The following is a 12,043-nucleotide window of genomic DNA, read 5'->3' on the forward strand; positions in this document are numbered from 1 at the left end:
CTCCCCTCAGTCCCCTCCGACAGGCCTCAGTGTGTTGTCCCCCACTGACAACTTTCTTAAAGTGTCAACCTCGTCTAGATTCAGCATTCATTCTTCTTCACTCTTAAAGTATGTTTTTCTGCCTCTATTATGGCAGCAAAAGTCACATAATTACGAATGTTCACACATCGGCCTCTCTATGAGATTCCAAGGACCATGCCTTAGGATCTGTGTGACCCTGGCACCCTGAGATCAGGGCAGATACTCAGGAATGTGAGAGGGGAGGTGGGCAGGCCAGAGAGCACCCCAGGCAAAAGCGGCTTCCCACTTACCTCCAGGGTTCGAACGTGAGCCAGCATCTGCGGCAACCTCTGGACCTCGTTCCCACTGATGTTGAGGGTACGCAGGCTTCGAAGCTCCCCCAGGGTGTCCGGAAGCTCCTTCAGCTTATTGTCTGCAGAGACCCCAATAGCACAGCTCAACACCCCAAATCCCCATCACCAGCTTCCTGACTGATGCCTGCTGGAAGCCACTGTGACCTCTGGGGCACACATTGGGTCCCAGACCCTAAGGTTTCGTAGGATCAAGAAGGTGGCATTCCAGTTCAAGTCCTCACTCCACCAATTACCAGCCAAGAGACTTTAGATAACTGACTTGGCCTCCCTGGGCCGGTTTTCTCATCTGGAAAATGGGGATGACACTACGACCCAGCCTCGTAAGAACACGGGGAGATTGGAGGTTCAGGGAGATGATGTGTGAGGTCCTCTGCACGGGGACCCTCCCGCTGTAATGACTGAGCAATGGGGCGCCACTGTTATCATTACTCATATGTTCCAGTTGATAAACTGAGGCACTCTGTGCAGGAATTACTTCAGGACAGCAAGGAGACGGGAAAGAGCTGGGTCTGGCGAGGCGAACGCTCCCGCGGTAAGGCGCCTGTGCGGTGGTCTTGGCTCTGTCACCATCTCACTGGGTGGTCTTGAGCAAGTCACACTCGCGTTCCCAGGCCTTGTTTTCCTTATGTGTAAACTGGGGATGGCACCACCGCCCTCAGCCTGCCCCGTGGACTTCTCGGGAGGCTCGGCGCGTCGCTGGAGGTGGAAGCGCCGCTCAGAACCTTACTGCAGCTCCTTGGGAGCTCTCGCCCATCAGTCAGTCCACTACACTCACCATTATAAATCCGAGTGACCGAGGCTCGGGGCCCAGCTACCCGCTTCCCTGTAAGGCCCTGGCTCAGGCCTGAGGAGTCACAGGAACCCTCCAGACAGGCTGTCTCTGGTTACCATGGAGATGGCTGACCCAGCAGGGGTCAGTCCATTTACGGCAACCCCTGGAGACTGGTTGCCCTCCTGCTCAGTGGCTCCCAGGTGAGGCAGCCTGTGGACGGCCCAGAGCTGATGGAGGGTCACACGGACACGGCTTCCTGGCTCCTACCTTTAACGTTGAGAGTCTGGAGCTGGGTCAGGTTCCCAGTGGAACGCGGGAGCTGTGTCAGTTGATTCCTTTCCACATTTAAGACCTAAGAAAGAGGAGGAGGTGACACGAGAACCCAGACACAGACCACAGTGACGACTCCTGCACCCCTCGCCCTGCCAGGCCAGGCCACCCAGGTACTATACACACAAGCCCTCATCTCCTCCTGCCGGCCCTTGAGGAAGACAGAAATTCTTAGATTTCCACTGGAGATAGATAGGAAAAAACTGAAGCTCGGGGTGGTGAAGTCATGTGCTCAGGAGAGCACAGCCAGGCCTTGAACCCGCTTCTGGCAGAGGTTTTACCGCTTATACCGACCACAAAATGCTCAGTAACTGCCCCATCATGAGGGAGGGAGGGAGAAGGAGAGTACAGATTCCGGGATCTGGGGAGGCAGCACAGGAGGCTCTAGCTCCCCCCGCATTAAGGAAAAGGAAACCCAGCTGCCCCAGGCTGTGTGATCCGCCCAAGGCCTCAGGCCAGCAGTGGTTCTAGGACTGAACCAGGGCTTACTGGATTCCAAAGCTGTGCTCCCTCCAGAAGGTGGCACCTCGAGGTGAGCAAGGTCAACAAGATAACACACTAAGTAACCATTAAAAACAGATGCAATGGGGGCCAGGCACGGTGTAATCCCAGCACTTTGAGAGGCCGAGGTGGGCAGATCACGAGGTCAGGCGATCGAGACCATCCTGGCCAACATGGTGAAACCCTGTCTCTTACTAAAATACAAAAAATTAGCCGGCTTGGTAGTGCACACCTGTAATCCCAGCTACTCGGGAGGCTGAGGCAGGAGAATGGCTTGAACCCAGGAGGCAGAGGTTGCAGTGAGCTGGGATGGCACCACTGCACTCCAGCCTGGGCGACAGAGTGAGAAAAAAATACACATACAAAAAGTCCTACACCAAGGTATTTATTGTGGCTCAAAGTAGTAGCAATTGGTCGGGTGCGGTGGCTCACACCTATAATCCCAGCACTTTGGGAGGCCAAGGTGGGTGGATCACTTGAGGTCAGGAATTCGAGACCAGCCAGGCCAACATGGCGAAACCCCATCTCTACTAAAAATACAAAAGTTAGTGGTGCACACCTGTAATCACAGTTACTGGGTAGCTAAGGCAGGAGAATTGCTTCAACTGAGGAGGCAGAGGTTGCAGTGAGCTGAGATTGTGCCACTGCACTCCAATCTGGGCAACAGAGTGAGACTTGGTCTCAAAAACAAGCGGTGGTGGCTGGGCACAGTGGTTCATGCCTCTAATCCTAGCACTTAGGGAGGCCAAGGCAGGTGGATCATGAGGTCAGGAGTTCAAGACCAGCCTGGCCAAGATGGTGAAACCCCATCTCTACTAAAAATACAAAAATTAGCTGGGTGTGGTGGCACATGCCTGTAGTCCCAGCTGCTCAGGAGGCTGAGGCAGAGAATTGCTTGAACCTGGAAGGCGGAGGTTGCAGTGAGCCAAGATCCCGCCACTGCACTCTAGCCTGGGCGACAGAGCGAGACTCTATCTTAAAAAAAAAAAAAGTGGTGGCAATTACTACTGCTCTGCCACATGGTTTCTATGTGACCTTAGGCAAGTGACAGCCATCTCTCTGGACCTGTTTTCCATAAAACGCAACCGAAGATGTCACCTACATGGGGTGGGGAAGGTGTTCATTCAAATCACTCCTTGGTCTTCTCCACGCCAGGCAGTGCTCTGTAAAGGTGCTGCCCTTGCAGAGGTTAGCTGGGGAGACAGGCAGCGAGCCAGCAGACACGTAATTAGGAAGGACAGATTGCAGTCTTGCTCTCGGGAAGTAATCCAGGTGGAGACAGCAAATTAGGGGCATCCACGGAGCTCAGAGATAAAGGATGAGCCTCGCAAACAGCTCCAGGAAAAGTTGCTCAGGCAGAAGGCAGAGCCCTCAGGGACAGGCCCTGCTGGGGTGGGGCATGGAAGTACAGCGGGTTTTAGGAGCTGACTATAGAAAGCCAAGGAGTGAGGGCAGGACAGGACGGTAGACAGATAGGCAGAGCCCACCATATGGGGTCTTCTGGATCCTTGCTAGGAGAGTGGATTTCAGTCTCAGTGTGGTGGGGGTCATTTCTTCCTCGGTAATTTTTTGTTGTTGTTGAGACAGAGTCTTGCTTTGTCATCCAGGCTGCAATGCAGTGGCATGATCTTGTCTTGCTGCAACCTCCACCTCCTGGGTTCAAGAGATTCTGCTGCTTCAGCCTCTCAAGTAGCAGGGATTACAGGCATGTGCCACCACACCCAGCTAATTTTTGTATTTTTAGCAGAGACAGGGTTTCACCATGTTGGCCAGGCTTATCTTGAACTCCTGAGCTCAAATAATCCACCTGCTTTGGCCTCCCAAAGTGCTGGGATTACAGGCATGAGCCACCGCCCCCAGCAAACTGCCATCACTTTGAGCCACAACAAATACCTTGGTATGAGGTGGCAGCTGTGAGGAATCCACAGATAATGCCAGGTTGGACCTGTGCTGAGCTATCTCTGAAGGGTTAGAAGTAAGATGTGAGTCAGGGCACGGAATTCACCATTTTTAAAAGGCAGACTCACTGGGTGCTTTTTTCCTGTAAAGCTGTGGAAGCTCATGATGAAATTCCAAAAAGGACATGCCAGAAATATGGTTGAGAGGCACACACAGCGCAGACCGCAACGGCAGGGGCATCCGCTGGGTGTCTTAAGAGCCAAGGGGAGGGCTGGGTGTGGTGGCCCACACCTGAAATCCCAGCACTTTGGGAGGCCAAGGCAGGCAGATCACTTAAGGTCAGGAGTTTGAGATCAGCCTGGACAACATGGCGAAACACCATCTCTACTAAAAATATAAAAACTAGCTGTGAGTGGTGGTGCACACCTGTAATTCCAGCTACTAGGGAGGCTGAGAGAGGAGAATCACTTGAACTCGGGAGGCAGAGGTTGCAATGAGCTGAGATGGCGCCACTGCACTCCAGCCTGGGCAATGCAGTGAGACACTGCTTCAAAAAACAACAACAAAAAAAAAACAAAACAACAAAACAAAACAAAAACGAAGAGCCAAGGGGAAGGTGGAGCTGGCACTCGTGCAGCTTCCACTGGCTAGAGCCCAGCCAGAACACTCCAGGCTCAAGTGACTGCCTGGTCTCACTAGGGCCATCTGAAGTGGGTTTCTGTTTCTGCAGCCTTACCTGGAGGGCAGTCAGCTGCCCCAGATCATCCGGAAGGGCTGTCAGCTGATTATCATGGAGGTCTAGAACCTGTAGAAGGAAGGCCCCCAAGAGTCGCCAAGGGAGAAAGTCCCTTAGACTCCCAGCTCGAGTGGTGAGGAGAGGCTGAGGCCGCCCCACACCCAGTGCTGAAACAGAGTGCCCCAACTCAGTGGTGATCATTCCCGTCTCGTTCTCCTTCTCAAACCACCATACCATTTTCTTATGTATCAAATATTTATTTTTACTGTTAATTGAAAAAACTATGCTATGAAACAGTATGCCTAGATAATTATATGTTAAAAAGAAACACCCCATAGTATAAATATATATTTGCATAGAAAAAAGACTTTCAAATATGTGATAAAATATTGATAGTGGTACTCCACAGTGTAAAATTATAGATGTTTCCCCTTTTTCTTTGCTTAACTGTACTTGCTAATTATTTAATTTTATTTTGAGACAAAGTCTCACTCTGTCACCCAGGCTGGAGTACAGCGGCATGATCTCAGCTCACTGCAACTTCCACCTCCCAGTTCAAGTGATTCTCGTGCCTCAACCTCCCAAGTAGCTGGGATTACAGGCGTGAGCCATCGTGCCCTTCTGTATTTTTTTTGTATTTTTAGTAGAGATAGGGTTTCGCCATGTTGGCCAGGCTGGTCTTGAACTCCTGATTTCAAGTGATCTGCCCACCTTGGCCTCCCAAAGTGCTGAGATTACAGGTGTGAGCCACCGCACCTGGGTGCTAATTTTTTTTTTCTAGTAGTTTCTAGGAGGCCTAGAGCTAAAGAGAGGCCTCCAGGGCCCTCTCCTTCAAAGGGCTAATTTTTAAAAAATGAAAATGCACAAAAAAGGCCTTGGAGAAATATTTATACATATGCACATACAGGTACCCTCTATATCCATGGGTTCCATATCTATGGGATTCAACCAAACTGAGGTTAAAATATTGAAGGAAAAAAAAGCATCTGTAGTGAACACATACAGACTTTTCTCTTTTCATAATTCCCTAAACAATATAGTGTAACAGATTGGTCATGGTGGCTCATGCCTGTAATCCTAGTACTTTGGGAGGCTGAGGTGGGTGGATCGCTTGAACTCAGGAGTTTGTGAACAGCCTGGGCAAAATAGTTAGGCCCTGTCTTTACAAAAATTAGCTGGGCATGGTAGTCCCAGCTACTCGGGAGGCTGAGGTGGGAAGATCACTTGAGCCCATGTTTACAACACTTCACTGCAGCCTGGGCGATTAAAGTGAGACCCTGTCTCAAAAAAGAAAAAATAACCAATACACTATAACAATTTTGTAGCATTTACATTTGTATTTGGTATTATAAGTAATCTAGAGATGATTTAAAGTGTACAGAAGATGTGCATACGTTGTATGCAAATTCGATGCCACTTTATAGCAGGGACTTGAGCATCTGTAGACTTCGGTATCCTTGGGGATTCCTGGAACCACTCACCCATAAATATCAAGGGACAACTGTATAGATGATATACATATATATGAAATATAAATATACATAAATATAAAAATATTTTTAAAATGTTCTTTTTTCTGAATACAAAATAATACATGTTGGACCAGAATAATAAAAGCAGTAAAAACTGCCCCCAATCCCAGCAGCCACAGTTACTCTGAGGCCTGTGCTGCCGGGCTGCTCTGAAGGTACATACCACTCTCCCAAGCTCAGGTCTGCACAGAACAACCCTGGGGTCATACCTCCCACATGTGTGAATGCCTTCCAGCCCGTCAGGGGAGGAGCTCACAGTCAGCAGGGAATCCTTCGAGGTCACCTGAACGTCCCTTCTCTTCCTTCTTGCCTGGGACTGTCAGCCCTCTGCTAGCTGACTCGTCATGAGTTTATCATTTGACTTTCCTCCTAGCATGTAAACTCCCCAGGGGCAGGGCCTGTGGCTGGTCATCTTTGTCACCCTATCTCACACAGCCCACAGAAGTGCCTGATGAATCATGCTGATCAAATCCCAGATTGACTGGTAGATCAGACCCCTCTGACATACAAGAGGCAGCCCAAAGGGAGCAGGCCATCGGCTGCCACCTGCAACCCCATGCAGAGCCCAGACGCCTGGGAGGAGGGCCCAGTACCTTGATGGTTGCCAGACTCAGGAGGCTGCAGGATTTGGGAAGCAGGGAAGTGAGGTGATTCGTGTGGACGATCAGCACCTGTGTGGAGAGATGTGGGGCCATGTTGGGCTGAGGAAGAGCAGCAGACAGCACAGGCTAAGGGCATGGGAGCCAGCCTAGCGCCCTGCCATGCCCAGCCATCTTGCTCTCCCAGACACCATGACAGGGGTGGGGGGGAGGCAAGTCAGAATCGTGAACTCTCCCAACCTCATGGGGAATCTGATGCCCTTCCTTAAAATCTGGATCTTCAAGGGTGAAAGAGACCTTAGAGGTCTAAATCTTCCTTCTATCCTGAGAAAGGATCCCCCTGCAGCCATTCCTGATCATAACCTTCCTAGCGCCAGCATCTTCACGTGGAAAATAGAGAATAATAAAGTGCCTGCCTCCCAAGGCTGACATGATGTTAAACAAGCTCATGCACAAAACGTCCAAGGCTGGCAGAGGGGCCAGGGCTCAATCCAGGTCATCTATGGCTATTTTTCTTAGGCATCAACTGCCGCCTAATACTTCCAGCACAGACTGGGCACGGTGGCTCACGCCTGTAATCCCAGCACTTTGGCAGGCCAAGGCGGGTGGATCACTTGAGGTCAGGAGTTCGAGACCAGGCTGGCCAACATGGCGAAACTCCATCTCTACTAAAAATACAAAAATTAGTTGGGCATGGTAGTGGGCATCTGTAATCTCAGCTACTCAGGAGGCTGAGGCAGGAGAATCATTTGAACCCAGCAGGTGGAGGTTTCAGTGAGCCAAGATTGCGCCATTGCACTCCAGCCTGGGTGACAGAGCAAAGTGTCCTCCTCAAAAAAATAAATAAATAAATAACACAACAAAAAAAAACCACACACTTACAGCACCAAGGAGCTCACTAGCCTGTTGGCATGGAACACTTTTTTTTTTTTTTACACATTCTCATTTAGATACTTAGAGTATTTCTACCCATCTGCATTCAAAGCTGCAATGCTTTGCTGAAAAATCAATCGCTCCCCTCGGAATCTCTCCTGGGTGACCAGAATAAAAGGAGAGAGTTTCTATTATTATTAACACCAGGGTTCATCAGCCTTTACTACGTGGCAGGCATTTTACTCAGCATATTTCTATCTCTATCTAGCTTTCTACCACCCATTTAATTCTCAAAGTGCCTCTGAGAGAGAAGAACTATGAATGTCTTCATTTCACAGATGAAGAAATGGAGAAGTAAGAGTTTAAGGAAGTTGCCCAAGTTACGAAGCCAGGGAAGCCAGAGTCAGACTGTGACACGGGGTGGGGGGGTCCAACCCCACAGTCTACTCTCCTGTCTGTGAAAACACCTGCTGTAGGCCAAAAGCATAAGAAACAGGGAGAAAGGAGGTGTCTATGCCAGAAAGACAGCTCCTCAAAGTCCCTTGTGGTTTCAAACAAACAAGCAATAAGCAAGTTTCCGAAGATGAAGCTCCTTCTCACCTTCTTCTGCAGAACTTTGCACGTTGCAAAAGCTCCAAAGGGAATCTAAGATAAGATAAAGAAGAGTAAGTTTCTCCCATCTGTCGATTTTTTACTTGTTCTCTGAGCGGCATTCATGTGAGGAAGAGACGGGCAGGAGGTGAACAAGGGCAAAACCCTGCAGCAGGCGGTAGTACTGAGCCCAGGGGCAAGGCTGGCGGGCAGTGGTGCTGGGGATGTGGCCACCCCTTCCCTCAGTCAGATGGCAGGAGACTGCCCTGCCCCACCCACCCTGTCCCCATCATGAACCCCTTCGGGGTTTGGAGAATGCCAGGCCCTTCCAGCATCCTGGGAGTCTGTATTTTCCACTTAGACTCCTTGACTCTTGGGAACTATATTATGTTGAGGCCAAAGGATCATCTCAATTCTTTTGGACAAGAACAAAATCTAAGGAAACATCTCGTGACTAGTGCTTCTGGCCTTTCTAAAGCCCCAGGCCACCTCTGTCTTTCCGAGGGACACAGGAACCAAGAAAACGGGACGGATGCAATTCACAGCCCAACACGGTGCTCAGTTTACCTCTGAGAGCTCACATTTAGAGATGTCGAGAATGTCATCTGCCCCAGCTTCTTTTGCCTAAGGATAAAAATAATTTTTAAAAAGTATTAAAACAAAACATCCTTGCAGAGTAGACAAACCAGGCAAAGAACATAAACTTAAGCAGCTGCAAAGGACCACAGACACTATCTGGTTCCACTGGTCCATTCGGCAGGTGAACCAGTGACCCCTGCTTTCCTGGAGCTTGAGGCCCAGAGGGATGAGGGACTGAAAAGCAATGACAGTGCGCTCAGTCTACAGGGGAGACGCACCCTTAACAGGGGAGACGCACCCTTAACAGGGGAGACGCACCCTTAACAGGGGAGACACACCCTTAACAGGGGGCCTCATCTGTTTCATCTATTTCAAATTTCTTTTGTGGGTTGGGGAGGCAGATGGGAGGGAGCACGCTTGTCGGGGGCAGTGTGGAGCCCTACTCCACAGGGACAGAGGAGGAGCTGGGAAAGAGTGAGAGGAAACCCACTTTCCCTCACCAGGCACATCTGGTACTCCAAGCGTTTCCGAGCCTCCTCGCTGGGTTTCCGCTTGCGGAAGAAGAGTGGCATCCTTCCCTTTTCCCAGAGCAATCTTTCAGACCCTGGGGTACAGAAGAGAAGTTAGGGCCTGGAGAATTTGTCACAGCCCCCAACAGCCGGGACAGGTAGTACAGTAACACAGAGCATGCAGCTGGTCTGCTGGACCATGAGTTCCATGGAGGCAGGGGCCGCGTCTTTCTAGTAAGTTCCATGGAGGCAGGGGCTGTGTCTTCCTTGTGAGTTCCACTGGGGGCAGGGGGTGCGTCTTTGTAGTGAGTTCCATGGAGGCAGGAATGCGTCTTTCTAGTGAGTTTCATGGGGTCAGGGCTATGTCTTTCTAGTCCTTCTGCCTGTGCCCTGAGCCCACAGCAGGCAGTCAGTACTCCTTGTTCTTTGTTGAATAAACATTAAGCCCAGAATGAGGTGGAAAGGGACAGAGACAAGCCAGATGACCTGGGTTAGGGCCCACATTTGCCACCAACCCACAGTGAGACCCTGACATTATCCTTTCCCCATTCTGGGGAAACTTGGAGAAGTTTCCTCAGGCAATTTCCAAGGCTGTTCTTTGAGGACTCTAACAGACTCTGTCAATGAATCACTTCTAGCCCCGCAAACACTGTCAGAGCAGGATCAGCAGGACCAAACCTAAACCAGTCAGAACCTCGGGGAGCTCAAAGAGACCTCTGCGGAGAACACAAATTAAAAAGCCATTCTCAGCTTACCAACCTCAGTTGTTATTCTATTTTATTCTCACCATATCCCTTTTTAAAGTGAAGAAACAGGCTGGGTGTGGTGGCTCACGCCTGTAATCCCAGCAATTTGGGAGGCCAAGATGGGTGGGTCACTTGAGCCCAGGAGTTCGAGACCAGCCTGGGTAACATGGCAAAATCCTGTCTCCACTAAAAATACAAAAAGTAGCTGGGCATGGTGACGTGCACCCGTAGTCCCTGCTACTTGGGAGGCTGAGGCACGAGAATCACTTGAACCTAAGAGGCGGGGGTTGCAGTGAGCTGAGATCGTGCCACTGCACTCCAGCCTGAGTGACAGGGGGAGACTCTGTCTCAGAAAATAATAATACACACATACCATACATACATAAAGTGAAGAAACAGACGCTTATTAAGTTCAGTGGCCTGGCTCTCCAGCCTGGATTACAGAAAAGCCAGCCTGGAACCCTGGTCTCTCAAGTCCTGACCTGTGGGATTTGCCTGACTCCTTGGTGCTCACATAACTTGGCAACACCAAGTACACTGTCCTGAACTCAAAGCCAGGTGCTCACTGCCTGCCCAGGGCCTGCACAGTGTCTGTAAATAGCAGAGCTGGGTCAGTGATGGCAATGGGCCAGAAAGCAATCACCCAGGGAAATGCATGGTGAGCAGCACAGGCTTTGGGATGAAATAGAACTGGTCTGAATCTGAGATCTGCCACCCACAACTGCAGAGATCATCTTGGTTTACGTCTTATAGCCTCAGTTTCCTCATCTGTAAAGTGTGGGTAACCATGCTACCAACACTGGCTTCTGTGAGGATCTAATGACTTCATGTATGTCAAGCCCATAGTACAGTACCTGGAACACAATGAGTGCTCAATAAATGTTAGCCACAAAGCACCCCACATGCAACCAACAGTCTAGCAGACTCAGGGCCTGCTAGAGGAGCTAGGGAGAAGACAGTCATGGGAGGAGATGCAGCTGAAGAAGACACACCCAGTCCTCAGACGGATGGGCAGAGATGCCAGCTCTGCACCCACAGCGGGCAGGGCTGTCTGGGGAGGCAGCCAGGCCTGCAGAGCCAGCTCAGGCACCTCTTGCCATCCCACCTGCCTGCAAGGATGCGAAATGGTTTGAAAACAGCCCTCCCCCATCCCTCCCTGAAGACCAGCACTTACCCTTCTGCTCCCTAGTCACTAATCCTCCTGCACCCACCTCCCCCTCCTCACTTCCTTCCAACCACCGTCGCTCTCCCACCCCTCCCAGAAGATCAGCTCTTTTCAGACTGCCTCACTTGCCTGTCCCTCCCTCTCCGACGTCCAGCCCAGAAGCAAGGGGAGGGCCACACCCATACTTCCTGGGCTAGGGTGGGCAGTGGCTGACCTGGCTTTGTGGACGGAGGGGTCCCCTACGTTGGGACGCGCGGGCAGGTCGATCACTTGGAGGGCTTGGTCACGGACTCGCGGCCGCAGACCACCCGGCGCGGGCCGGGCGGAGCCGGAGTCTGGTCTTCAAACGCAGGTGCTGGGGACAGAAACTCAGAATCTCAGAAAGTCACGCAGACCGGGATGACGAAGTCTGAGGCTCTCGGAACCGCGGGCTCTCAGAATGAAGAGCGGCACTAGATTTCCACATAAGCAGACTGTTTTGATAACTAAAGTGTACACACCAAGTGCTCGAGGGGCAGGGGTCGCTGCTGTACTGGGGTTCCGGAATGGAACTACGGACCCTTCAAGGGAGGGGCGGGGCTCTGGGATTGGGTGACAGGGACCAGGGTGACACTCACGATAAAGAATATGGGAAACAGCTAGGCCTGGGATCTCGGGAGCAACCTGTCTTCTCAGACTTCTCCGAAGCAAACTACCCGAACCCCCTTTCGGAATCTTTAGCTTCAGCGCACCGCGGTGCCCGGGCTCACCAGCCGTCAGCCTCAGGCGCATGCCCACAACAAGCATGGCGACAAGGGCGTCTCAGGAAGGCTGGGCAGTGACGACAGTCTCGCGAGT

The 12,043-nt window shown here is 51.1% G+C and overlaps 1 protein-coding gene across 4 annotated transcripts in view; it reads right to left on the reverse strand.

The window, feature by feature from the left end:
- The window catches only part of LRSAM1 (leucine rich repeat and sterile alpha motif containing 1), a 49,280-nt gene extending 37,271 nt beyond the window's left edge, over positions 1-12,009 (reverse strand). For 2 of the 4 annotated variants that reach the window (XM_021674040.2, XM_021674038.2), the window contains exons 1-9: positions 11,824-11,986; positions 11,421-11,561; positions 9,287-9,390; positions 8,775-8,831; positions 8,217-8,261; positions 6,738-6,815; positions 4,613-4,681; positions 1,414-1,498; positions 312-433 (exon numbers count right to left, since the gene is read on the reverse strand). In XM_021674040.2, the coding sequence (XP_021529715.1) occupies positions 312-433; positions 1,414-1,498; positions 4,613-4,681; positions 6,738-6,815; positions 8,217-8,261; positions 8,775-8,831; positions 9,287-9,358 (528 nt within the window). In that variant the 5' untranslated portion in view covers positions 9,359-9,390; positions 11,421-11,561; positions 11,824-11,986. Of the gene's footprint in view, positions 1-311; positions 434-1,413; positions 1,499-4,612; positions 4,682-6,737; positions 6,816-8,216; positions 8,262-8,774; positions 8,832-9,286; positions 9,391-11,215; positions 11,258-11,420 lie in introns of those variants that run through there. The other 2 variants (XM_064377797.1, XM_021674039.2) reach the window with 2 other exon arrangements.
- Between the last annotated feature and the right edge of the window lie 34 nt (positions 12,010-12,043).

The sequence above is a fragment of the Aotus nancymaae genome, unplaced genomic scaffold, assembly GCF_030222135.1.
Source record: "Aotus nancymaae isolate 86718 unplaced genomic scaffold, 86718_ANA_hifiasm-v0.15.2.pri h1tg000003l, whole genome shotgun sequence".
Classification (NCBI taxonomy): domain Eukaryota; kingdom Metazoa; phylum Chordata; class Mammalia; order Primates; family Aotidae; genus Aotus; species Aotus nancymaae.